Source organism: Plectropomus leopardus, chromosome 4, assembly GCF_008729295.1.
Source record: "Plectropomus leopardus isolate mb chromosome 4, YSFRI_Pleo_2.0, whole genome shotgun sequence".
In the NCBI taxonomy this organism is placed as follows: Eukaryota; Metazoa; Chordata; class Actinopteri; order Perciformes; family Serranidae; genus Plectropomus; species Plectropomus leopardus.
In genome coordinates, this window is record NC_056466.1 from 28,055,346 (window position 1) to 28,083,204 (window position 27,859).

Below are 27,859 nucleotides of genomic sequence, written 5' to 3' on the forward strand. Positions count from 1 at the left end.
CACAGTTGACAGGCTGGTCTATTGGTTGCCTCGCTTTGTAGGAGATTAATGGATATTTACCGAGTCAGTTTGGGTGCCAATTTGCAATTAGCACTTAATTCAAGTTCAGTGAGCAAAGGCGGATTTGTGTGTGGGTTGATGGGACATCCAAAACATGCATGACCTTGGAACAGACATGAATAATGCCCATGAACAAAGTGCATATTGTGCTTCTCTAAGCTATTAACCTCATATATTACTGCACTTTGGAAACGGGACATGAATTTAGTCTCTGGGTTAAAAGTGATCGTGTTGCTCACAGTCTAAATATCCTGGAGAGTCTCCCTGTCATCTTTGGTCCATCACACACAGTCATCCCACAGCAGATTAGCGTGTGAACCAGTCAATAAAAAGGTCAACCTCGGACACTTGTACAGTATTGACCACTACTCTGCGAGGTTAACCAGCCATTCATTCGTGGGATTATCCCATTCCCTCAATGGCACATGATGGATTGAACGCTTAGAGTCAGCCTCTGTCCCTGCGGAGCCTTGTCTCCCATGATGCTCTCTGCTTGACTAATTGAAAGAGGCTCGGGCTGTGAGTCAGTTGTAAAAGAGACAAGCGACTCTGAGGGATGAAGACGTTGAAGATCTTCTGTCTCTTTTTCTGTCTCTGTTATTCTGTCTTTCTCTCACACACACAGACACACATTTACACACACCGTAGTTTTATATGACATTATCACATTAGCTGATTATAGTAGCAACTCTCTGTGATATTTTGTATTTACTTCTGACACTGGAGGGGTTCCATAATTGAGGGACCACAGGTCACCCGCAAGCTCTTTTCCCATCACAGTTGTAGTTTAATGAAATGCATTAGGAGGAGAAGCTTGCATCACATCTACTGGTTTATGCATTTCCTCCTAAGCAAAACCAAAAAGTGGCCAAACAAACAGCCAAATTTGTGTTTTTTTGACACATTGTCAGACATTGTGATATGATTTTTAAGGACACTTGTTAATTTTCAACCAGCTTGTATCAGAACAATGTGTATAATGTAGTATGGGTAAATGAACAATGGTAAACATATCACCATCTTACCAGCAGCCAGATCTCCCTGCTTTTCTTCCAGTTCAATTTTTCACGTTTCTCACTGGCTCTCGGGCTGTTGCTCGAACTAAAAATTGTACATCCACATTATTCTATACTGTTTGTCCCTATATGAAGAGTATAGAAGTGGACTGAGAGAGAGTGCCTCCCCTCTGTCTCTTACAAACTTGAATCAAACCCTAATCAAATGGTAAAACTGGGCATCGCTGGTCAAGTATGAACCAAGATTCTGTAACTGCATTGCCTATTTCTTGCGTGAAATGTTTTCAGAAACATGTTTTAGTGCCCTACAAGTCTATATTATGAGAATGTGTGATTTATGCAACATACTATTTGCTGTATTTTAAAAGGGGAGGCTAAAAAAACTGACATTAGACTGTCAAACTAGACAGAGCTGGTAAAATATAAGCCAATATTCTGTTACTTGTTTTGCCTATTTCTTGCCTCACATGTTTTCAGAAACATATTTCAGTGCACTGTTGACCACTTGTAATGCAACTGTAATGCAAGATTGTTTTTTTTCAGACGGCTGCCATGTTTTTTTTCCTTGCATGATGTCATCCACCAGTGGGGGCGTTTATCAGTATTGCCAACTTGGCAACTTTGTCGCTATATTTAGCAACTTTTCAGACCCTCTTCGCTACTTTACTTCTAGAACGTAACCAGCAACAAATGTAGCGACTTATTCAGATCAACAGTGAAAAAAAATGAAATATGTTGTGATTGATTACAATGCATACTGCTCAGAGAAATGGCAGTCCACAGCAGTTTCGCCATCAGCGCAAAGTCTCTGTCCCCGTCTCGTCTTTTGCTGTGCAGCAGGTGTGTGACAGGCAGGAGGAGAGGAGACGTCACTCGCAGTGGAAGTTTAACTGTAGTGAGTTTCTATGGTTACAATGAAGCTCTCGCTCTCTGTATTAAAGGTGCAATGACGTTTTGCACTTCAGTGTAAGCACTATAGCTCAGATGCAATGTTTTGTTGAAGGATTTCTTTGTAGAATCTAATTCAGCCAGGCCGCATGGTAACACCAATATAAAAATGAGCGAATGACATCATTTAGCGACCTTTAGTGACTTTTGGAGCTAGTGCTAGCTATTTTCATTGGAAAAGAGTTGGCAACATTTGTGTTGGTTCGGTCCAGTGCAGTGCTTTGTTGGTTTTCTACCTCTTCAGCAAAAGCAAATGCCACAAGCCTTTTTCTTGGTTATCTGCGGTCATGTAGCACCAATTTTGTATCTTTAGGAAGTACTTACATATTTCTACAGTATAGAAAACAAGTCCATCTTTTCAATATTGAAATACTTCTCTAACCCTTTTAAGCCTGTAAAGTGGTCAGTTGACCTTTGGAGTATGTGTCACTGCCCTCCGCTGGAATTTAAAAAGCATGTAGCTGGACTGTATCAGTGTTAACTCCACATAAAGCTCCAGGAATAATTCTACGTAGTGTGTAGTAAGTTTATGGTCAAATGTTCTGCAGGCACAGAAATTCATTAATATCTTTATTGTAAAAAAAACTGCCAGTATTCCACATAATAGTCTTAAAATTATTGGATTCAAAAATAAAATGACTATGACTACACAAACAATAATTGACCACACACACTCTCACAAACACACACACACACACACACATACACACACATACAGTAATTACTCCCTTGAATCACACCTCATCCTGAAGTAGAAGTCTGAGTCTTGAGTGCAGCAGCAGCTTATTTTTACAGCTGTTTTGTCCCGGTGTGTCCGTGAGTCATTACAGGTTGTAACGTCCCGGCTAACAAGCTTATCATGTAACTGCAAACCTCAAAATGCGGGACTGTTGGATTCGCCTGAGGGGGTTTGAGTAAGATGTGTATAAATATAGAGAGAGGGGAGGAAAAAAAGAAGCAGATGTGATTTTTCACTGCAGGGTACCTGCCTCTCCTGGCTGTGTGGGTTAGTGTGGCTGGATGAGATGGTTTTTAAGAACAGATATGACAGACAGAACATGCATTTCTCTTTTCTGTTATGACATTGCTGCTAGCGTTTCCACTCCTTGTCAATAACTTAATGTGAATGCATGGACCGCTTTGTAAAGGGCTAAAAAATAATGATTATTTTCACTGCAAAGTTTCACATTTGAGATATAAAAAAAATTGTATTCTTGCTTCAAAAATAAGTTAAAGGTTTGATTGATTGGTTTGCAAATTTGTTTCCAATAGAAATTGTATTAATTTACTGCTACATCAATCAGAACAATTTCGATCAGAGCTCAGCTTTAGTTTGATACATATAGTGTCTTTTTCATACTGGTCTAGTGACACTCATACTAATATTCCTCTCATATTCTAAACTTAGTGTACTGTTACTATTTAGGAAATATAGAACTAAATGCATTCATGTTTTCTCACAGGTGACATTCGCTTACTCTAAACACAAGGTAGCTTGCTCACCTGGAAGAAAACATGCACGCTTGTGGTCCTAATTGAAACATGGGGAAGTGGGAACCTTAGCTTCTTGTGGAAAAATGGGCATTGCATTAACAAACAGTTGGAAAAATTATCCCAGAGAGAAAAAAAAAGACATTAGAAAAAACAAAGGAACTTTGTTTTTGTTTGTTTTCTTTATGGATTTTTTTCTTACCTCATTTAACTGATTGACAAAAATTATCCTTGTTTTTCACCTGGCAATCCTTTTTTTATCCCACCTGTTTCACAGATTAAATTAGTTTAAAAAACTCACAAAGTTTATCTTTAGAAAAAAAAAGCAACAACTTTTTTTCACTTGTTCTCAAGTCATAAACATGGGAGAAAACAATTTAGATCAGATTTAGAAAATGGATCACCCTGATTTTTTTTTTTTCTTACTTGCATCTTGGGGCTACCATAACAACCTGCCTCTGGATAGCGGATTAAAATAATCAGACACTTAGATACATCTGGCACATTTATATCACAGAATAATAATTCATGTGCGTATCAGTAAGCTCAGCCTTTTAACATTTTTTTTTTCTCGACCTCTTAAAAAACGTCAATCTGTTTGTCTTCTTCACATCACACGAACAGAATCAAAATATGTTATTTAAAACTTATATTACTTCTTTTCTGTTTCTCATTTCAGGACGTTAATTAAGCGATGGCTACTCTGCTACAAAGCACATCTCAAACACAATTTTTGCTCTAATTGAAGCCACAGAGTGTTGATTTGTCTCCAAACTCTGAGGCTACCCTGGTGACTCATTCTCCTTTAATAAATAATAGACAAAGATACCCGGGCGGTTTGGAGTTTGTTTTCTACTCTGGAATTTCATCAGGCCTTCTTCAGCGTAAATATGCTTCATATCCATTTGTATTCTCATCACATTATTCTGTCTCAGTCTGAGCTGGTTTCAGTCTGCTGAGTCGGGAGACCTCATCCCTCATCTGCTCTCCTTTTTCGCTCCTCTCCTCCTTTTTTCTTTATGTAATCACTTGGGATCTGGAGTCACTTTGGCTTTAAATGCACGCTAACAAAAGAGCAATCACTCCCTCTCAATTTCGCAGCGTCTTATTTTTGTTTCTTTGTTTCTTGCTTTCGTCTGTCTCCGTCTTTATCTGTGTCTCTCTCTCTGGCCTTCCCTCCTCTCTCTCTCGCTCTATCACTCGGTTGATCTCTCTTTCTTCCCTCTTCTTCCTTCCTGATTCTTTTTATATCTTGCAGAGATGCTCCTCAGAGGCATTCAGTGGAGTTGTCTGATCTGAATAAATGTTTGCGATTAGAGCCGGGGCTGTCTTGTGGTTTGGGCTGCCGATGTGGGAGTCGGTGCTCAAGTCACTCCGTTGTGCCGCGACGTTTAAATGAGCCTTTGTCAAAGCCTCCACCCCTCCCGTCCTCCTCTGTCTGTCGCTCTCAGTTTGTGGCATCTATTTTTAATGGCCTGGGAGATGTGCGGAAAGCCCCAGCCTCTATCTCCGTCTTGACAAACAAGATAGTTGAGGATGGTTTTTTTTTTTATTCTTAACACAGCGGCTTTTATTTGGATGCAGATTGGATGTGAAAACGTTAGGGATATTATACAGTTAGTATAATAAATGTTGTCAGAAACAAACTCCAGTTTCTGTGATTTTCGAGGATTTTAGAGCTATTGAAACAAAGTAAATTAAAAAGTACAAGCAAGCGAACAAGTCACATTGTTTGTCTCCGTCCCTGAAAAGTTGAACCGAGAGCCTTAAACAATTAATGCTTCACAAAGCTTTTAAGAGCCACTTATGCAACAAAGCAAACTGATATCCGTCCAGTAGGAGATGTTCACTCCGCCAATCATGTATTTTTATGCCAGATTCCTTTGAAGACTCAACGCTTCATAAGAGTGCAAACTTTCTCTCATCTTCAAAGATGCTCTGCAGGGGCTCCACTTTGCAGCCAGGTTGGGATGAGCTCACATTGACCTCTCTGAGGCATCCGTCTGGTCGTTTCCACGCCGCACAACTGAGTGGCTGCGGAAAAATATGGCCAGACGTTGACCTTCCTTACTTTGATTTTGACGCTTTCGCCACCCACCGTGCTTTCCCTGAGCCCAGCCTCAAACCCCCCCCCCCCCCCCCCCCCCCCAGCTGATACCACCCAGCTCCCTCTACTAGCACACTTTGATGTGGGTGCTCGCCAGTCAGTGTAGGGCATTATGAAAAGTAAGTAGCTCTTTGATCTCTTTGTTTTCCCCTTTCATTTTGCAAAAACAAGAGTGTGCCGCCTCACTCTGAGTTATACAGTAGTAGTAGTAGTACAGTTAGACACACAAGCAAGCTCATAGCCGAACGACTGGAGCTTAAAATGACCTCTGAACTTTTAAAAAAGCTCCATACAGCAAACACCATTACAATTCAATTTGTCTCTAATCCTTAAAATGTAGTAGAAGGTGATTTTCTTTCAGCGATAATTGATCCATTAGCCAGTCAAAAATAAGATAGCGCCTGTTTAAGACAATCGAGTCATCATTAAAGTCAATATACAAGACATCCAGAGCATTAATATAGCAGCAAACCACTATTTGCTATGTAAAGTTATAGTAGTGGCATCCTGAGCTGAGAATGAAGTCACACTCCCTCTGTGTGTACTGTAATCACTGTATGAATAATGGACACTGCGTGAAGGAGTGAGGGGGTGATCTGACTTAAAGACTGCAGCGATGGGCAGGAAAGACAATTTTGTCACTCGTGAACCCATGCTTAAATATACATAACTTTGGGCCTTAATAAAATGTAAACAGATGAGTTATTTTTTTAAAAATCAGCTCTATTGTGATTTTCTCTCGTAACTTAGGGAAACAGTAAATATCCCACGTATTCCAAAATTCCCCGATTTTCCTCTTCACTCTATCACCCTCACCCTTAACATTTATTGTTCTGTTCAGTTCTTCTTATATACAGTTTGTCATGTGTTATAATGCTGTATTGTCATCTGTCATGTGAGAATGACACAGCACACGCTCAGTCTAGCCCCCACTGTCAGTCTATTTCCTGTGTGATGATACAGTGAAAGCTCGCACTTGCTGGGTTTGCTCTCCATTCTCTTCTATGAGCAGCCTCGCTGTAGCCCCTTATGGTGCAGTTCTGAAAGAACAATAGTCGAGGAATGGTTTGTTTCGGGTGATATAGGGCTTTTTACTGTATATAAGAGGTACTAAGGGAATACATCATTTTGTGGGGAAAAGAGAAATGTAACTTTAGCCTGAACAAAGACTTTAAATTAAATGACCAAACAAAGAATCATCAGAGCGCTTGCATGTTTGTGGAGGTCAGGTTTGTTGATTCATCAGTTTAGTATTGTGTTGATAAGTACACTGCACGTAATGCATGTGTGCGTGTATTGATTTGCAATTTTTTGCCATAGTCTTGTTCAGTTTCTGCTCCCCAGCACCTTTCCATTGCTTAGAGATGAAGAAAATGTTTCCATATGAGCCAAATTAGCTCTTTTGAGCTGCTGTACACTGGCAGACTCACCACAACCTCCCATCTTACAGCTCCCTGTGCTCTAGCCTTCTCCATGGCTCCAGTGTGTGTGTGTGTGTGTGTGTGTGTGTGTCTTTCATGGTGAATATGTATTGTCTGAATCATATTAGCCTCTGGAACTGGCTCTATCCGAGAGTTTAGATAGTCAAACTTTCCCTGTCTGCGACCCAAACTGTGTATGTTGAAGTGCGGGGCTCCAGATTCTTGGCTCATTAAAAAACACTAGTACTTTTCCTCTAGTGGCGACCCACCAGAAAATCACCTGTGACACCCAATCCTGTGTGTGTGTGTGTGTGTTTGTGTGTGCGTGTGTGTGTGTGTGTGTGGGTAGGTGGGTGTACGTGCTCCATTGCACACACTCACACACTACACACAGCACTGGCTGGCTGGAGCAGATACCATGGAGGAGTCGCTTGTTTGGAGAATTGGTTCCACCTCACATATATGCACTGTGTCCTGCAGCTTCACCCTGATCGTCAGAAATGCTGTGCATGCGTGTCTGTGTATATGTGTGTGTGTGTGTGTGCGTGTGTGTGTGAGACAGAGAGAGGGAGACCAACACGAAAGAAGGAGATGTTCAGGAACTACGTAGAAAGTTATTTGTCATTCATAGCAGTGGCTTCAGGAAAGGTTAAAAAAGCTTGTGCCCAAAAGGTTGCAAGGTTTTCCAAAAATGGAGGACGTTAACCTAGCCTAACACTGCTTACACATTTAAGTTTGTTTACAGTGCTGTAACTGCAGTGCTGTTTTGATGAAAAGGTTTGTCATGTAATGGAATACACATCGGAAATATAGAAACTACTTGCAGCAGAAAACAACTTCTTAAAAAAATGGTCTTAACTCGCATTTAAAGCATGATAGACTTGCAAAATGTTGCTGAAGGAGATTTAAAATGATTAGCAACAAAGTGACTCTGCTTACAGCACTCTGTGCAGCATGCTGTCATCATTATTGATTTTGAGAGCTGCTGTTCATTTATTTGTGGGTTTTTCTGTTCACTCGCTTTGAACGCTGTGCAGTATGAGATCGTTCCAGTGTTTTGACTCAGCTCAGTGGGGTGACAGCTGGAAGACAAGGCAAACAAAGGATAGGAAATGGATCTGGCTATAGACAGTCAATACCTAATCCTGTCCAAATATATTTGTGTGTGTGTGTGTGTGTCTGTGTATATGTAGCTGACCCCTTCTACATCAAGATATGACGCAAAAAGCTGACCACAGTGTTGTTATACTAACGTCAGGGGCTTCCATCCAAGTGTCAAAGTATAATAAGTTAGGATGAGATTAAATTGAATTCACAAAGTTTCAGTCCAGTCCTTTGACCTCAACACTGTCAACTAAAATAATGCAGTCATTTGTGCCCAGGTATCTTCTGTTAGGTATTACACAGGTTGACAAGAATCCATTTATAACTCAGTTATTTGGTTTATTTTAACCCAGAAGGAGGAAACTTATATATATGTTATTTGTTATGAAGGCAGCATTGCGAACAGGCAAATATTCTCTTAAAACCTAAAAGGTTGAGTTCATACTTTTAAAAGTGAAGGTGAGAGAAAAGGTGAGTTTGTATGAGACTTAACATGAATGTGTGAGTCTCAGCAGCCCCTTCAGCTGAGTTAATTTCCCCAGACAGGGGGTCTCTACTGGCTGATAGGGAGAGATGAGTGCCCTCCAATCTGCAGCCAGTGACACATGACTGACTGACTGACTGACAGGTGGACAGAAGAAAATTAACTCTCTGAACTCTCTCTCTGTCAGTCCCAGTAGGAGCACTGACCTATAGACAACGATGATATAGAACGCAGCTCGAAGTTTTTCTGCCGTTGTGCTGAGGTGATGTAACTCCTACTAACAGGCTGTACTTTACTCTACTGTAGCATAAAATAGGTCTCTTGGAAAAGCATAGTTTTGTGATGTCTAAATATTAAGTATAGGCTTCATTATTTTTACAAATAATGCAAGTCACATATTTTCTTAGGTTTTGACATGTCAAACACACGTCTACCTAATAACAGTAATGGCAGCATTACAGCTAGGTGTGCCTTTCCAATGCCAGTGAGGCACACTGGTTCAAAGCACACTGGAATGGAGCCATCAATAGTATAAGTTACACTTGTGATGTGATTTTCTCACTATAAAAGATCACAATATCTGCTTTGAGAGAGGTTTAAAATAAAATTTTAAAGCATTAGATATATAAGCTAAAGGAACTTCAGTATCCTTTAGCATTTAGCTGTAGCATCCAATGTTTGCTCACTCCTTGGATGGAGACAGATAGTAATTTGTTGTGGCCTGTCTTTGTATTTTGCTGGCAATTAGGCTAATATTTGCCAGTTCACCTGAATGTTGTATCTCCATGGAAGCCAATTGGAGCCAGAGCCCAAATTGATTGTTTCCTTTCTCACTACATTAAAAAAAACAGATGTTAGCAGGTTAAAGGGGCTATAGAGTAGAGTGCAGGTCACCTTTTAGTTCGCTTTTATTTGCCCAAGCATCATTGCATCAGTTGTGTATTGATAATTGATCAAAACTTGTAGAGCATGACTTTGGTGGTTTTTATTTTAACTCTTGCATGGTATGCAGGGCAGGCCTGAGACTGACTTGTCAATGTGCAGTGATGCTTCACCTGTAAAAATCTATCCAGGTGCTATAAATATGTATTCTACACACAACACTTGGTCATTCATCATTCACAGCTGGCCTGGGGGGATTTTTTTTTTTTTTTTTACTTAAAAAAGCATCAGTGTGTCTGATGGAGTTGTTTACTGTGTTCTACTTATTTTCTGGCTGTAAAACTTGTTTTACCCAAAAAGATCATGAAGAATTCTCAGTGGTATGAGGATGTGCTGACAAGACAAACTAGATTAAAGTGTCAAGAATGATATTCTTGACCTTTGCTTTTAGAGAATGAATTGCAGGGAGTATATTTACTGAAGATAAATCTAACTGGACTCTAGTTTAAGTCTTAGTTAACTAACAATAAATAAAATCAAAATATCGACCTTTATGAGAGGAAAGTTTTTCAAAAAACATAAACCTCACTTCACTTTCTTTTGTGTTATGTTTTTTGTAGTTCTCTTGTCTTCAAGTGTAAATAACAGCAACAAAGTCTGTTTGTTGTTTTTGGATCTGGGTGTTCACCCGAGCCCGGACCTCCATCCATCACTGTCAGCATGGCTGTCGGCTGACACTGTTTACACCTTAAATAAGGTCAAGACTGCAGCAACTAAACAATCAGGTTTCTTTGACAAGAACATTTAAGTTTGGTCACAGCGGGACTAAAGCTGTTGCCAGAATGATTTCTGATGAAAGTAAAACTTGGGGGTGAAAAAACAGGAACAGATGGAAATACAGCTGTTACCAAAGTGGAGTCTTTAAACTGTGAATTTATGAGACCAAAAGGTGCAACTAAATCTTTTTTCACATCTGTGTTTGTTTATGTTTGGAAACTGTCTGCATGTTATATTGCTTGTTTTTTTTTTGTTTGTTTGATTGTGAATCAGACGCTTAGTGCAAAAACAGTCCCTCACCCCATCAAATCCCCCATGTGCTCAAGTTTACACATCTTTTGGCACTTATTGTTAAAGGGGACCCATTATGCTTTTCTGTATTTTATGTCTTACGTATAACATTACACTGAAGAATGGTTATATTAAATGTGACCAAAATCTGAAATAATTAGGTTTTAACTAATGTAAAACTAATTCCTGTGAGCAAAAACTCTGTCCTTCTGTTTCAACAATTTTTTCTGCTCTGGCTACAGTATGACATCATAGTGTGCCGGATTTCTTTATATGATCAGGTGCACTACTGCAAGCGATTACATTGCACAGCCTACACTGCTACATGACACTACATGCTAATGTCAGGGAACCATGTAAACTTGGTTGCAGATGTAAAATTTTCTTTATTTTGTATTAGATTCCTGCTGGAACATGTCCGGTTGTGTTAAGAGGCTTTCATTAGTGATTTTTCACAGGAGAAAATGTGACTATTGTCAGCCTTCTCTTGGCTGCAAATGCACTTAACGTTCATGTAGCTACATGCTGACATAAATGAAATGTAATCTTGGTTGCCAGTGTTTTTAATTTCTCCAAATTTTGGATCATCTTGCTGGAACATGTCTGATTGTGTTTAGAAACTTTTATTGTCAATTTGTCACAGCAGAAAGCCTTTCCATTGTCTGTTACAGTCACTCCCTAGCTGCAAGTACATTTGATGTAGACGCAGCTACATGCAAACATCAGGGAAACATCTAATCTTGGTTGCTGAAGTTGTTAATTTCTCCCCAATTTTGGATCAGATTCCTACTGAAATGTGTCTTGTTAAAACATAACAGCTTTTATTGGTGATTTTTCACGTTAGAAAGTGCTGGTATTCTCCGTTAGAGGATTTCTTGAGCATCTAAGCATGTTATAGTAGAAAACCATCTACAAGTCAAGTGAGACTTAAAATGAGCATCAAAGGTACTGTTTAATATATTAATTTGTGTCAGTTAGTATTAGCATGATAGAATAAATAACACAAAAATCCACTCTCAGATGAAAATAATGTACTCCTAATAGGTCGGTGCAAATTTATGTCGGTTGTCAAACATATTCTATTTGTAGTAAACCCTGCTACTTTGTCAGCTTATTCCTGACACAAAAACTGATAGATCACATAGCGTGTATACTGTATGTGTCATATACCAACATCCTTGCCTATTTATTGCTGCACATTCCCAGCAAAGCTTCTCAATTTAGAATAACAGTGTGAAAAATGCTGGAATCGTGCAACGTGATACTGCATATTGTTAGGAGATGCTGTTGGTAGAGTGTTATTTATTTAGCTAGGAGCGGATCGGAGGGATGCTGAGAACCTCAACTTTCTTTATGATAAAAGTGAGCAGATGCTCCTGTGTTGTGCATGTGCTTGCCTGTGGGGTGTATGTAGTGAAGCTCCAGGTATCTGGTCCAAACTAAAGGCTGGTGGTCTTGTGGTTTGACACCTGATCATTGTTCAACCCTTGCTCTCTGTCTCTCACCAACACACACATCAGCAGGAGTACGTATCTCGCATTCTCCACTGAACTGGAAACACTGTCAACCCCAACACAAGCTTTTTAAGTGATGCTGTGTTTTTTTGTGCATGGGAATGCACTTGCACGCACGTGTGAATTTCTGTGTGTGTGTGTGTGTGTGTGTGTGTGTGTGTGTGTGTGTGTGTGTGTGTGTGTGTGTGTGTGTGTGTGTGTGTGTGTGTGTGTGTGTGAGAGCAAATACAGCCTGTCACTCTGCTTTACAGAGTACAAACTGGCATCATTAGCGAGCCGGCGACTGGCTGCCACGGCACGCTGGTTACAACACTGACAGCGAGGAAATGTGGAGTTTGAAAACTGTTCCATTATTTCCAGCAGATTTGTACATTTGACAAGTTTGTATCTCCACAAACTTGGATACAGCTCAGCTGGCGGAAATTATAGTGAGACACCGGGAGATGAAACTAGCATCTGGCAGCACGCATGCATGCACAGATGTAAACACACTCTAAAAGCTGTCAGTGTTAAGGGATCATTATGCAGCAAAACTGCATTAATTCCCCATGATAAGTCAAAAACAAAAAGCGGCAAAAATAAATATCAACACAGGTATCAAGAAACTACTTAAAGTATGAGTGCAACACAAAAGTTACATTTAAAAACTCACATTCAGCAACTTAAATCTACACTTTTTAAAAAATTTTAACTACTTTTGTAAAACTATACTTACAGTATGACCAGAGTTAAAAAAATGCTACATCAACAGTTTCAAGAGAGTTTAAAGTCTATTATCCTATACAGACTAATAGGTCTTCCTCTGATGGAGACAAATGGGTAACTCTGCTGTGTTTGTCAAGTCGCCTCAGGGAAATTATCTGAGTAGGAAATTTAATGATTTGAGTTCAGTGCTTTAAAATTGGCTACAACTTCACATTGAGTACATGGAAGGCAACACAGCCGCTGAATGGCATTACGTGATCTCACGTGAATAAAAGGATTATGTTCGGAACACTATGAGAGGATTATGTGACTCGAGAACAAACTGAACATGGTGTTTTCTCTTGATTGCCATATGAGAAAGGCTAGATCACAGTCAGGTTTAGGGGAGGACAGCAGGCGATTTGAGTTTCGCTCACGCGTTGTTAAGATAAAAGCAACAGCATTACTCACTCAGGAATGTGCATAACTGGAAACTTACTGTGGATTTGTAAGCAGAGCTGAATTTTATTGTGTTTGCTTATCCGTTCCCACACTGTTTAAGTGTCAAACTACTGCTTGATACCAGCACAAAGTCCTTTTGAGGGGTTCCTGGTAGTTTTTGCAGTGAAGACATATTTAGGACACACTGACAATGCTCTCTGTAGATGTTTCTTGACTTTTTGGCTCAATCCCAATACAGCCCTTGTCCCTACCACTTAGCTCTTATCCCTCTGTGTTGCATGTTCAAGTCTATGGAGTAGGGTGTCTCAGTTCTTGTTAGGCTAGATCAGTTCTAGTAGTATGCTTATGTCTTGTCACTAAGTACTAGAGCCCAACCAATACTGGCCCTTTTGGGGCTGATACTGATATTGGGGAGTAAAGAATTCATGGTTATCATATACTTATGATGAAGATATATAATGGAGGCAGGATATTTTAAAATTTAAAAATAAAGTTTATTGTCAAATTGGCATCAATGCACTGAAGCAGCAAACTTAATTGGGAGTTTAATAATCATAAATTACTCGAAGCATCTTGTCTTTAAAAAATGTACTTCTCATATCACACTAAAATTGGTTGATAAATTGGTCGGGCTCTATTAACTACCTAGCTAAATAAGGTTAAATTGTTATTGCTGATTTGTGCATGACAACCAGCTTTGGACCAAGCGACTGAAGCTGCTGCTCTGGTGAGTGAACAGTGCTGCAAAAAGTTGCAAAGAGTAGTAGAGACACCCAGTATTTCCACTGGAAACGTTCCACTTATGGGAGCTTAAAAGTTACTGGATAAAGCTTCAGTTGCATGAGTGCGAGAACTGCAAGGAGGGGAGGAGGAGGTGGTGAGATGGAGCCTGGACATGGCAAGACTTGTGACCAGATAATCATAGTTTATTCAAATGCAGTACAGTGACCATACAGATATTTTATTCACCGCACGTACAGAATGCAGACCTGTAAGTACACAATTAACCCTCGTTAGACCCGTTTATTTTAGTCAGCGGCCTCTTTGTCAGAGAGTCTGCATCATGCACTGGCATAATTGTGACCAAGTGAAATTCTAACTCACACATTAACAATAAATGGTTGCATATGCCATACACTGTTTAGGTCTCTAGAGCTCTGAGCAGGGTAGCCCACACTAGAGTAAGGGTTGCTAAGGTTAACCTACAGAGCACTGCCATTGGCCTGGTGATCTTTTTTATATGACTGATCAATTGTGTGAAACATTAGTTAGGAGTGCATCTCGAGGGTTTGTGATTTTCTGTCTCAATCAGATAAATGTAGATTCTAAATGGAATAATACCATTATTGCCATAGACTCGTCCTCTTATGTAAAAAACGTCTATGACTACTGATGACACAGCAGGGTCTTGATGGGTTATTCCATTTCATAGGGGAAGATTTTAACCACTACCCCTTGTGACGCTCTTCTGGGGCACAAGGGGACTCTTGATAATGAGGGTTATGGGTGAAAATAAGAATTGGGATCGGGGCCTTATTGAAACACAAGTAAGAGATGTGGAACATCTCAAAAGATGATATCATAAACCCATTCACATTTACACAGAAACCACAGAGCAACATAAATGAGCTTATTGGCCTATGACTTTGCTAGTTTGTAGCTATGCTTATGTTTTAATGGGAAAGTTCAACATTATAGGAAATATGCTTATTTACTTCCTTGCAAAGAGTCAGATGAGAAGATTTATATTGCTGGGTGTGTAACAATACATCAATCTGGATAGATATATTGATTAAATGATCAATGACCCAATATCATTAATGCAAAGTAATAAACATCAGTTCATATCGTCATCTTTAAGATCCACTTGTTTTTGAAATTCCTATTGCACGTGTGTCACCATTTCCATCCAAGCACACCACCTTCCTAAACTTTCAAATAGAGTTTGGTTGCCAAACAACAAAAAAGACAAAGAGGATATTAACTGATATCATCTCATATTGATCACAGACCCCTGAATTGAATTAAATTGAAATTGGCAGACTTTGTGATATCAGCAAAAATCATATAATCGTCCACAAAACTGATATAATATTTTGCAGTGATGAAACTTGTGAACCCCTTCCCATATGTTTGAGAGTGGTATTCATCTTCTCATTTGATACAAACTGAACTTAACTTATTCGAACAAAATAGCAAAAAAGCATATTCCCCAAACTTCTTTTTACAAGGTTTCCCCCAGATCATAATGAGGTCACTGAGTGGAATCTGTCTTTGAAAACTGTGTTTGGCTGCAGATTTTTGCTAATACCAGCCCATAGGTTGGGATCCTCAGTATTTCGACCCTCATGTCATTCCTCCACTCTGATCTGCTCCAGGCCCGTTGGCTCAAAGACCTTGACAGGTCCTGTCCGTCTCTTTTTTCTCCATCAGCTTTACTTTCTAGTTTTTGTCAACTCGACGGTCCTGCTGCCAACCTTCTGTTCATTTTTCATCTGTCCTCCCACTGAGCCCTGCACTTTGTTGTCTTTCTCTTCATCTCTGTCTCTTTGCTCTCCACTTTTGTTTCCTCTGTCTTTCCAACCTCCGCCGAGTCTGCTGCCCTTCATTTTAGTCTTCAAGTCATCTTTGCTCCTTTCAACTCAAGCCTTTCTCTCCACTATCCTCTCTGCCTTTAAACATCCCCTCCACCTTTTATCCCTCACCTTTCCTCTCGGCTTTCTTCTCTCTCCATAGCACTCCTCTCCTCCTCTCCAGCTTAGGGTACAGCCTTTTTCATTTCCTGCTGTATCTCACCTGCCTAACTTTGTGCTTTCTGTGCTAAAATTCTGAACAGCATCCCACCTCCGCTGCTTTGCTACCCTTTTCTCAACAGCAGATCGAGTCCAGATGGCCTGATTCAGTGCTTAGTATTCACCACTGTCCATGTGGAATATTCACATTCATCCACCATGGAGGTTTAAACTGCAAGCAGCACATAAGACAGTCAATTTCTACTGCACTTTTACTCCATACTTAGGAGGAAATGTGAGGATTTGGCATGTAGGGACGGCGATATCTGTGGATCCATCTGTCCAACACTCTGTATGAAGTTGTGTAAAGTTAAAAGAGCTTTCCTCTCCAAAGCACTGTTGTTGAATGTTCACTTTGTGACCGATGGGCTGAGGTGAAAGTGGACCACAAATTGTGTAAAGGAAGATTGAAATGAAGAAAAAAAAGACTGTGTAGTGTGATAAATATGTAATATTTATTTCAAGAATATCAAAACTGCGAGTGAGTGGTGAGCTGAGGTCATGTACTGCAAAAAAAGATTAAAAAATGCTCTCTCTCCATCTGACTGTTTCCAGGTCTTCCCTGACGTGCCCTCATTGCCTTAAGCAGAGCAACACCTTTGACCCGTTTTCATGTATCTCCCTGCCTATTCCCCTACGACAAACCAGGTGATGTATAATACACACACACACACACACACACAAGGGGTAGAAAATATCATTTTAATTATGGGTTGGCACATGTTTTTTCTGCTTTGTGACACTATATTGAGGTTACTCATGTACTTTATGGTTAGTGACACATTGCTTCCTGTCTGTACCTGAACTATATTTTTTTTAATTGTTTCAGCGATTTTGTCATTTTATATTCTCCCCTTCCAGCTGTGGCTGGAAGCATAATGTTTTTGAGTTATCCATCCATCCGTCCCATTCTCGTTATTGTGATATCTCAAGAACACTTTGAGGGAATATCTTCAAATTTTGCACAAAACACTTACACTTCAAGGATAAATTTATTAGATTTTGGTGGTCATTGATCAAAAGCTAAGGTCACTGTGACCTTCTCTGTCTCATTCTCATGAACGAAATATTTTCAAAAGACTTTCTTTAAATTTCTGTACATTTTTGAGAGAAAATCTTCAAATTTGGCACAAACATACACTTAAAGCAAAGGATGAACTGATTAGAATTTGGTGGTCACTATGATCTTGCATCCATCTCATGAACACAACATCTCAAAAACACCTCAGATTTGGCAGAAACATCCACTTGGATTTAGGGATGTGTTGATTATAAATTGGTGGTCATAGCTCAAGGTCATGGTGACCTAGAAAAACATGTTTTTGGCCATAACTCAACAATTCATGCTCTAATCATGAAAAAAAAAGAACACAAATGTCTACTAGGGCATAATGATGAGGTGACGATATTTCATATCCAAAAGGTCAAAGGTCAGCTTCACTGTGATATCACAATATTCAGCAAAAACACTTTTCTGGCCATTATTCAATATCATAACTCAGGGACAGCAGTGGAGACATTTGGCCAGATACTGATTTGGTGGCTCTAACATTGTTTGTCCATCTTGAAACTGTGCTAATTGTACAGATCCTCTGTGCTGTCAGGTTTAAGATGTTTGTGAAGCATCCATGTTTCCATTGACATGGATGTAAACTGTAACTTGAATGGTTTAAGGAGGCATACAAAGACGAGGCGTTTCTAGTTTGTTTTTTCTTTGGTCTCATTATGGTCCTTATGGTTGTATGTATTAAGAATATTCTTCCATACTCTGGTTTATTGTGTAAATCTTCCGTTGTTCCTTGAGCGAAAACAAAACTGTTTAGTCAAGCAGAAGCTTTTCATAGCTACTGGAAAGTTGTCACTCTGGATTTATGAGATTGTCACCTGATATCAATGATACAGATATGAGCATCCAGATTACCAAATATAGCTGGCTGACTTGCCTCAATGGATACTTAGAGAAAGACATCTATCATAACAGATGCACTGCTAAAGCACACATTTCTAAAGGAAAATTGACAAATATAACCACACAAACACATGCAGGAACACATCTGAACAAACATGCTCCACACACCAACAACTACTGGCCATGGTTGTGTCAGAGTGATAAATGTTGGCCATCAAAAGTCCCTGACCAAACACTTTCTGTGTCATTTCCTTTTTTAACAGCAGCTGAAGCTGCATGTCAGCAAGGTCTGGAAGTAAGACAGTACGACTTTGACATATGAAGAAAAAGACATTGAGAGAACAACAGAGGGAGAGGGAATGCAGAAAGGACTCTTCTTTTATTTTGACAACAGAGATTCAAACAAAGAGAATAATAGATAGAAGCCTTCGTGGCTCAAGTGTACGTAAGTTATCAGAAACCAGTTACTGATTTCACTTATAGGCCTTGCACACCCACACAGGTCATTTAAACTATTTTGCCCGATTAGAACTCTTGTCATCTCTTCTGTGTGGGCATGTATAGACTTTAATTCATTCTCATCTTCCTGAGTCTCCTGTTAGCTTTGTTGCACTTGTCAGGTTTGGACAAAATACAACTTTACAATTGTTAATGGTAGATTTATTGGCTCAAATAATTTCTGTCAAAACTCAGGCCCACCTTCAACATGAGTAGAGGTCTAATCAGCCGGAATGCTTACATCTTCGTGTTGGAACTTCACCACGCATGTACCAGGGAAGTTTATGACTTCTGAGGACCATCCAAATCCACACTTATCCAGTTCACAAGGCGCCTCAAGCTGACTCTGTGCAGACTTCCAAAAAGTTCACTTGGGGTGCCAACTTCATCAGACTTCACTGATAAAATAATCTGTAATTCATTGTAGCATGGATGTTACATTGTAGTTTTCACAATCACCAACTAGAAAACAGAATGACTTTATTATGAATGTGTTGAAAATTTACTGTATTATAGCAGTACTTGTATTGTGTAGACCAGAAATAATGTTCAACCACATCATGATACAGAAATATGTAGTCGTGTTTTGGCCATAAGAGATAAATAAAATACTTTTTATTGTTGCAACCTACCCTTTAAAAGTTATGCAATGCAGAATTTATTGACTTCGACTATTGAAAAAATGCCGATAAACAAAAGGTCTTCCAATGTATGTCATATCCAACTTATTTTGTCATCATCCAGTTCTTATTTGCAAACTTTTCTGTATTTAATGTGTTTAGCCTATTTATATGATGTGATGATGAGCAGACACTTTTCATCAACTTGCATGAGGAACATGACAGCTCTGATCACTGTTATTGCAGTTGTTACTTGTCACCTTTCTATCAGCGGCTTACAGTCTTGCGCCCTCGCAGACTTTACGTGGTGCCAGTGAACACATCACAGCACATACAACTTAAGTCCGCAAGGGCTCAGTCTGCAACTCCAGAGGATGAACATTTGGATTCAGCTGTTAAAAAAAAACACCTGTATGGGTGTGCAGGGCCTTTAGAAAAGTTAAATGAGAGGCGTCTTAGTGGCCAAGGCATACTGGTTCACCACAACATTGTAGGTTTTGTGTCTTCTTTATCCACTGTCTCTCTCTGCCATGTGTCCAGTCATGCATAGGAAATCTCAAAAAAACAACCAAAAAAAAAATCGGTTCATTTCCAGTCACATGATTTCTTTATTTGCCTACATTCAGTGAATCCTCCTATCTTCAAACATGCAGACACCACTGCTCTGCAACCTCTCTGCATGGCTCCCACAGTGCTAACCCCAAACACGCTCTTACTGCACGACTTCTCTGACAGTGTGTGGTCTGTGTCTGCAGTTGCCTGAGCCCAGCACAGAGGGAAATTCATTCAGGCTCAGTTTGGACTCACTGCCGGCCCCCCACACTGACCTGATGCGTGCACACACATGCACACACACACACACACACACACACACACACACACACACACACACTTGCCTCATTGCATCGTCCTGCTGCAGCAGTATCCCAGCAGAATGCCTGATAAGTCTGAGGCCCCCAGAGACACAGCAGGGTCTGGCTGGCAGTGGGACACTGAGGTCTGGGTGCTGCAGATAATGCCTGTGTGGCAGAGAGGAAAGGAGGACGGCAAGTGTTTTTTCTTGATCTTACCTCTCACAGTCAGTCTTTGCATAATTCTTACTACAGGTATTTTTTTCTAAAATAATTAAAAATATTCTGTAAGTCTTCAAAACCAGTTTGTGTCTGGTCAGTGACCTATGCAGTAATAGAAACTAAGTCCGTGGGTCTCTTGGCCTACTGTGTCGCTCCCTTTTTGGAGGCTCAAGTGTCTGATTGCATACACAACATGTAGGTCAAATATTTGAACCAATTTAAAGACATCCATTACACAGATATGTTTGTGCAATCATGCAAAGTACAGGGTGTGAAATTAACCCATGATTCCTTAAAAATTCATAATCTGTCATTTAATAAATTCAAATACACTTAATCCTGATAAACATGTGGAACAGTGCCACATTAAATGTGACGAAGAGATCACATTATGGAATGATACATTAACATTGTACTAAAGCTTGCTCAAACCAGCTGTGAGCATATGACTCATATTTAAGGATTATACTGTTGAATTTTCTATATGTTAGTGGTTTCATACTATAAATCATACACGGATCATTTTCCAAAATTTCCTAAAATATTCATTTGATCATAAAATCAATATCCACATATTTTATTTATGACGGTTTGCTGTTATTGCGGGTAAAAAAATCCATTCAAGTGGATCTTAATTAATTAATTTTTATAGTCTGTTTACAATTGTTTGAGAATAGCCTACTACTGCATACTTGACAAAACCTGTTTAAAGCCTTCAAAGGTTCCAGAGGGAGCTGTGCAGAACCTGATGAATTACCTTAATATATGTCACTTGAGTCAGCATCAGTTGGATCTGAAGACTACAAGTTTGTGAATATAATGATAAAGCTGGTATTTCTAGAAAGAAATTCTGGATCGCTATGTAGTTTTGTCTGCATTTAAATGGCCTAAAAGCAACCACATTTAATTTATGTCTCAGATTTTCCAACCAACACACCACAACGGCAGACTTTTCTAACTCAGCTTCCATTACTACGCAATGATGACAAATATTTTAAATTACACTTGTTGATTCTCTCTGAAGAAATATTTCAAGCAGGTGCAACATCTTGACTAGTCATTTATGCTCACAGCATGAACTGGAACAAATGGATTTCTGTAAGGCAGGAAAACACTGCAACAAAAACAGAATGCTCAGGAAAACAGAAGCAGAAATGTGAAGTAAAGGTCTATTAAATATGTAGGATACTCTATATACTACATATACTGATGCCGTGGGCTACCTTTTGCGTTGTTGCGGAGCTTAGTGTATCTTGACGCAGAAGGGGTCGGGGGTTAGGGTTTAGTCAACAAATCTTCTTGGTTTGACTCACATAACTAAAGACAGACATGACAAAATAACTCAACACTGACATTTAGTTCACACGGGACACAAACGGTGGTTTTCTGGGTTAAAGTCCTGTGCTTATTGGACCCATCGACCTCCCATTCCACCCGTCCTAAGTGGACTTTAGTGCTCTTTAATCTATGACTGTTGCTCTTATAATCTTCTTACAATGGCAGATGGGTTCACACTGGAGTCAGTTAAACGCCCGATGTGTCTCACCCAGCTGCTAAATGGTTCCCTATGGAGGCATTATAGTGCTGCGGGGTGCAGTGCCCAACCGGTGTATGTTAACGCCTTAAAAGTGAAACCAGTCTGCCAGCGTTAACAAAGTTTTCAACACCATCTTAAACCTGAAGAGAACTTTGCACTCTAGGTGCTCTCAGTGGGAACATGAGAGAGGTTGCTGCGTAATAGAGACTATCAGGCTCCAATCCAGCAAGGGGCTGGGAGGCTGCAAAAAACCCTACTTTGTAAGATGACATCTCTATTTCCTGTTCCTCTCGAGTGTCGTCCCACACCTCTCATCCCCTTTTCATTGCACATCCCGGCGTCTCATCTCTGGAGCATCTAACAACGTAAACAAAACAGCTGCTCAGATCCACCGCCGTCTGCCCTGTCAGCCTCCCCACCGCTAACACATTACTCACCTGAATAATGCATGATGGGAAACAGGAAGTGGAGGTGTCAGCGATTACACCGCCTTCTTCCCAAATGAGAAGGTGTGACCTTACTCTTTCTCCTCGCTCTTTTTCCTCTGTTCGCCTGCTCTCCTTTATGTTCTCTCAACTTCCCGTGATCCTTCCATCATTTTCATCCCCAACAGGAGGTGCTCGCATCACTGTAAATCAGACATGTCCCGGCACACAGCAGTCTCCTGCGGGACCGTCGCCAATGTGCTGGTTTAGCTCGTCATGTCCAGTCACGCATACACACACGAGGGAGAAATGAAACACTATGAGACGACATCTGAAAACAGTTAATTCACTCAGATATTAAGTCAGACGCAGACAAATCGAATGGTTTATGCTCATGAAATTAGATTTTGCACCACAGTATTGTCAGAGGAAATCTTTTCCCCAATCTTATTAGACATTAAAAAGCGCAGCAGTGCATTTCAGAGTCTGGTTTTATTGAATGTTTTGTTTTGCTGTTTAGCAGCTGAAATACATCAAGACTCAATACATCTCAGGAATAAACTGACAATGTGCTTTCTGTTGCCCCCAGCGTCCTTGAATTCTGCACAATTGCATTAGTCTGCCTCTCTGTTTTGGGTTTTGGCTGATATGTGTGTCTCTAAACGGGGTATAACACCTGATTTGTATGTGTGTGTATGTGTGTGTGTGTGTGTGTGTGTGTGTGTGTGTGTGTCTGCACAGATATGTAAATAACTCAGTATGCCGAGGTTGTGTTTGGAATCTGTAATAATGTAAACATGCAAAATCAGAATTGCAAAACAATTCGGCACTTTGCTCCAGCATATCATCTGTCTTCCTCTCCCTGTCCTCCTACCCTACCATCCCTTACACACACATACACACACACACACATGCACACTTACTCACACTGACTTTCTTTGTTTTCTGTTTGCCCCAACAGACCGATGTGTGTGACGCTGGTGTTCAGTATTAAGGGTCAGAGGTATCTGCGGGTGGGGCTGGCTGTACCTCTCTTTGGATCCCTGTCCTGCCTCAGAGCCATGGTGGCAGAGGAGGGCAACATCTCCCCGGATCAGGTACACACACACACACACACACACACACACGCAGACTTCTGCTTTGGGTATGTTTAGCTGGAAATTTCATTAGGTCACCAAACTCTAGGTGCAACAAGAGAGATGTAAATCAAGCAGTTTGCTCACTCCCACGCAGCCCTCAGAAAAGGTTGAATCAGGTTCAAATAAGTGGAAAACACTTGTGTGGGTGGACCATAACTGTCTATGGCAGGAGTATCCAATTAAAATTCAAAGAGGTTTAGTTAATAAAGTTTCCTCCCACCAAAGGTCCAAACCTCATAATGTCTAAATTGCAGCCTATAGCCCACTCCTGCGTCTATGGGATGAAATTACCAATCTACATTTCCATATCAATTGGACGAAATCTATCACTTTTCAAGTTGGATACTTTTAACATACAGTACATACACATCAAACTTGTGTGGCAGTTATATGGGAAACAAAAAACTATCTTTATCATATTAAATTAATAAGTGTCTTCTTAATTAATTAAAAACGGCTCTTTTAAAAAAAAGTGCAAACAGAGCTTATAGCTGCCCCCTTTTGGTTTTATTTAGTTATTTAATTTCCATTTTTTTCTACTTCCTCTCCTAGTTAGAAAAAGGAAGATGTGACCCTCCAGTAGTTTGAATCTTGGCTTAAATGGAGTTGGTGCCATGCTCGTGCACAAGACTCTTACACTGTAATCCTCTATAGTGAAGTGTCTACGCACAGTAATCAATCGCTTTGATTAGCTCAAATGAATGAGGCTATTGTCATAATAACTGGATGAGTTGCCCTTGTTACCTATACCTGCGGCCGTTAGAAAAAAAAAATCATTAATTGATCAAAACTTGGTCATGTTATCCAAATAGAAATTGAAAATTGGTGACAGTTGATTTATCAACACATTCTCATCCCAACTGGTCGAGTTTCGGCGTTCAGTGGACTTTCACATCTACACATGATGGTTTAGTCCTCCTGCGTCTGTTGTTGATGTTCCCGGTGAAGTGGCAATTTACACCTGTTACAAGCATTGTGCCTTTTCAAAATACACTTTTGTTGACACAAGAAATGTTCAGTTTCTGCCTGTTAGATTCATATAGGGTTTTCAAAATAAACGTACGTCTGTAAAACACCTAGCATTAATGCTTATTTCCTTGTGCAACAAAAGCAGGTCTTTAGGTTTAACAAAAACATCATGATTTGGCTTAAGGAAGCCAACAGTAGTCTCCCGGGTGAAAGTCTGGGGGTTTTTTTGGTGTTGGTTTGAAATTGGCAATGTTTCAAACTGATACCATACGGCGTTGATCACACCTTTGCTTGAGGTGCCTTTTTACATCAGTATATGATGCCAAAATCACTGACCTAGCAGCATTATTTGATGAGTTGGGAATAAGAACAGGCTGGATCTATGGACCAAACATGATGGTTGCAGAGTCTGAAAAGTGAGAATTTATAATTTCAAATTAAGTATGTTTGGGGTGAACCCCACAAGCCATTCAGCTGTGTCAGCTTGAGTTCTGTAAAATATTCACAGCCATTATCACAATACAAAAAAATAAATAAATTGCAACAGATGCATCAAAAACAATAAATAATACTGGATATCTAATCGGAATGGAGCCATTGTTTCCCTCTATAATATGAAGAGAAAAAAAAGTCTAAAATCAAACCAGTTTTTGAAAGGAGGTCCACCAAACTCCACCAATTACTGTACCAAGTGCAGTTGATTAATGTTTAACCAGGAGGATGTTTACAATAGACGGTGTGGGTCACCCTAGATTTTTGCTTCCCCCTGTGATGGCTTCCCTGTAGTTCTCAGCCATGAAGTCAGTGAGTAAAAAATTTTCTTCACACAGTGATGTCCAACAGAACACTCTTTTATAGCAGGGTAACACCTGAATGCAAGCACACATTTAGCTGAAATGTCACGAAAAGAGAAAGGTAACAGGGAAAGGTTCCAGAAGCGTGTGTTCATAAATCTTGTACCTGCCTGACAACAGATGATGAATACTACTGGGGTTTGTAAACTTGTGTCCACAGCAGCGGGAGAGTAAAATAGAAGACTTAAATGTCCCATGAAAAAAAAAAAAAATCTTTTTCATGGTTCACAAGTGCATTGTTCCACTATCTGTTCTTACAGAGCAAACACACCTGTATGTCAAAATCTATTGTGAAAGACACTGTATAGTAAACCCGTGTGTGTGATAATGTTCCGAGCTGAGAGAGGGATGAGATGAGGGATACCCTTCATAGCACCTTTTGGCTTTCACTGTCTATATATTTGCCTGGAAGTCCGATTTTTCTTTTTATGTCTGTGTTGATGCATCAGATTTTGTTCGGTTTGATTTCCCAAGGGGCAGACATCTTTTTAAATCAGCTAACGGACCATGAATTAGTTTTTTTTAGGGGCATTTTCCAAAAATATCATAAATGGAAGCTTTTAGCATTCTTGACAAGTTCTAGCTCCTGCAGATTTTTGTTCAATTTCCATGGTTTCCTGATGAAGAAATTCATTTCACTTCACAGGGTGAGATTTTCTGGTTAAGCTGCTGCATTTCCTACACACCCATGGTCTGCCCACACAGGTGTTTCAGACCCCTTCTCAGGACTGTGCATGTAGACGCCGTGCTTCATTTACATCTCTCACACTCTTCTGTTAGTTTTGTTGCATTTATGAGAGCAAGAATATTTTCATTGTTTTAAAGCTTTTATGTTTTGCTTTTAACCCTTGGAAACCTGGATTGACATCTCTTTTCTTGTGCTGCATTCAGGCGCCTTCCAAAAGTATTTGCACCTTGGAACTTTGAGCAAGTTGATTTGATTTCTATCAAAAACATGGGAAAAAAGGCAATGAGCAACTTGATAATACATTTTTCACAAATTGCAAGAAATTAGTAAATTTAGGAAAAGTTTTTTTTTTATGGAAACGTTTCAGGAGAACCATGTTTATAATTAACAACATTTTATATTTTAAATCATTTTACAGAATAATTGTAATTTTCAAGCATTATTTGTAAGGTTATTTTCCTGTTTGTTTGTTTGTTTGTGTGTGTTTTCTTTACTTTCCTGTTTTTTGTGCCAAATTTTAGGTAGTTTTCTTGTACTTTTTACTAATTTTTTGGTCATTTCTAATTCATTTATTATAATTAATATAATTGCCCATGGCTTCTTCCCATGTTTCTGAAAAAAGAAGTCCAGTTTGCCTATATTTTTAACAGTTCAATAAGCAGTATGTAAGAATTAGGGGGATTTGGTGGCATCTAGTGCTGAGAATTGCATATTGCATCCAGCTGAAACTTTTCTCTAGTGTTTATGGTTCTAGAGATTTCTACTAGGAGTTAAATGATCCTCTCCACAACAAAAGAAACCAGGTGATGACAATCAATAAAAACACTGAAAAACTGCTTTTCCAACACTGTCCATTGCAGAGGGGCTGCTAATTAATTAGTTGCCTTAAAAATGGGAATGGCCGTAACTACAGCCAGTGTTTGGTTTGTCCATTCTGGGCTACTGTAGTCACAGCCTGAGTCGATCATACTGCCCACTTAACAGTGTTTGAATCATCATTTAAAATTGTAAGTTTGATTTTAGTCCGTAAAACACATTGCTCGGTCTGTTTCACCTGTGAGAATTAACCGAATGAGTGAGTTAAGGGCTGTTGCTATGGTTACCTGCAGTTTAATTATCCATTCACATGGATCACTTTCATATTATTTAAAAGGAAATCGGCTAGTCAATCACAAATTAGTATTTGGAAACACAAATGAATAAATAAATTAAAAACCTTCTCAGTCTGCACTTCAAATACTACTTTACACAAACTATCCAGCAGTGCTCATTTAGTACAGTTTCCCTGTGTGACTGTCAGGACACTGAAGATCTTTGACTTAAACATAAAACTAGGAAATACGCTGCTCTGCTAGATTAGAAAAAGAATATTAAAAAAGAAACTTGTCCTCAGTATAATTTCCTTTGCTGATTTTAATGTTTTGATTTTTTTTATCTTGATGACTTTCAGTTGCCAAGTTTTGCTCTCTGATTTTGTGCTTGTTTGAGAAATTTCTTTTCGTCTTTTACCAGCTACTTTATGTGATTTATTTCTAGAGATTTAAAGCAGGAAGGGTTTTGGGGTTTACTTTGATTTCTTTGAAGTGATTAAATCTATTTTTTCCTCTCTGAATGTGCCTGCATACAAACATATCTTTGTTGGTTTATCGATGTGAGTCTCACCCATTAAAGTTGTCGCAGAGAGTCAGTTTTGGTGCCACTGTGGCTCGATTTTTTTTTTTTACTCTCAGCTAAATTAGATTTCTTTTTGTCCCTTGTGGGGGAATTGGGTTTGCAGCAGATAGAAGAAAAAATCTGGTCCAGCTCTACAAGGATTTCTCAGGGACTTCTGTGGTTCACAGAGCTCACAGCGTCTCTTTCTCTGCAGGTCATCCTATCAGAGTTGTACTCCACGGGTTTCCAGCGCTCCTTTTCAGATGATGATGACCTGACAGCAATTGCTGATAGCGACGTCATCTACGCCTTTCAGGCTCCTCCCCTCTATAGTCGTGGAGGCTCCGCACCACACTCAGGTAACCGTAGTAACAGCACGTCCATCAAAGACACTGGCGACACTGACTTCCCACACTGGTAGATTTTTTACATTCCTCATTTCTATTTTCTCTTTTCCATCC

The 27,859-nt window shown here is 39.6% G+C and overlaps 1 protein-coding gene across 1 annotated transcript in view; it reads left to right on the forward strand.

Moving 5' to 3' along the window:
* Nucleotides 1-27,859, forward strand: part of usp43a (ubiquitin specific peptidase 43a) — a 155,030-nt gene that overhangs the window by 55,198 nt on the left and 71,973 nt on the right. The window contains exons 4-6 of the mRNA XM_042485616.1: nucleotides 16,589-16,681; nucleotides 23,057-23,192; nucleotides 27,613-27,757. Of these exons, the coding sequence (XP_042341550.1) occupies nucleotides 16,589-16,681; nucleotides 23,057-23,192; nucleotides 27,613-27,757 (374 nt within the window). The remainder of the gene's footprint in view (nucleotides 1-16,588; nucleotides 16,682-23,056; nucleotides 23,193-27,612; nucleotides 27,758-27,859) is intronic.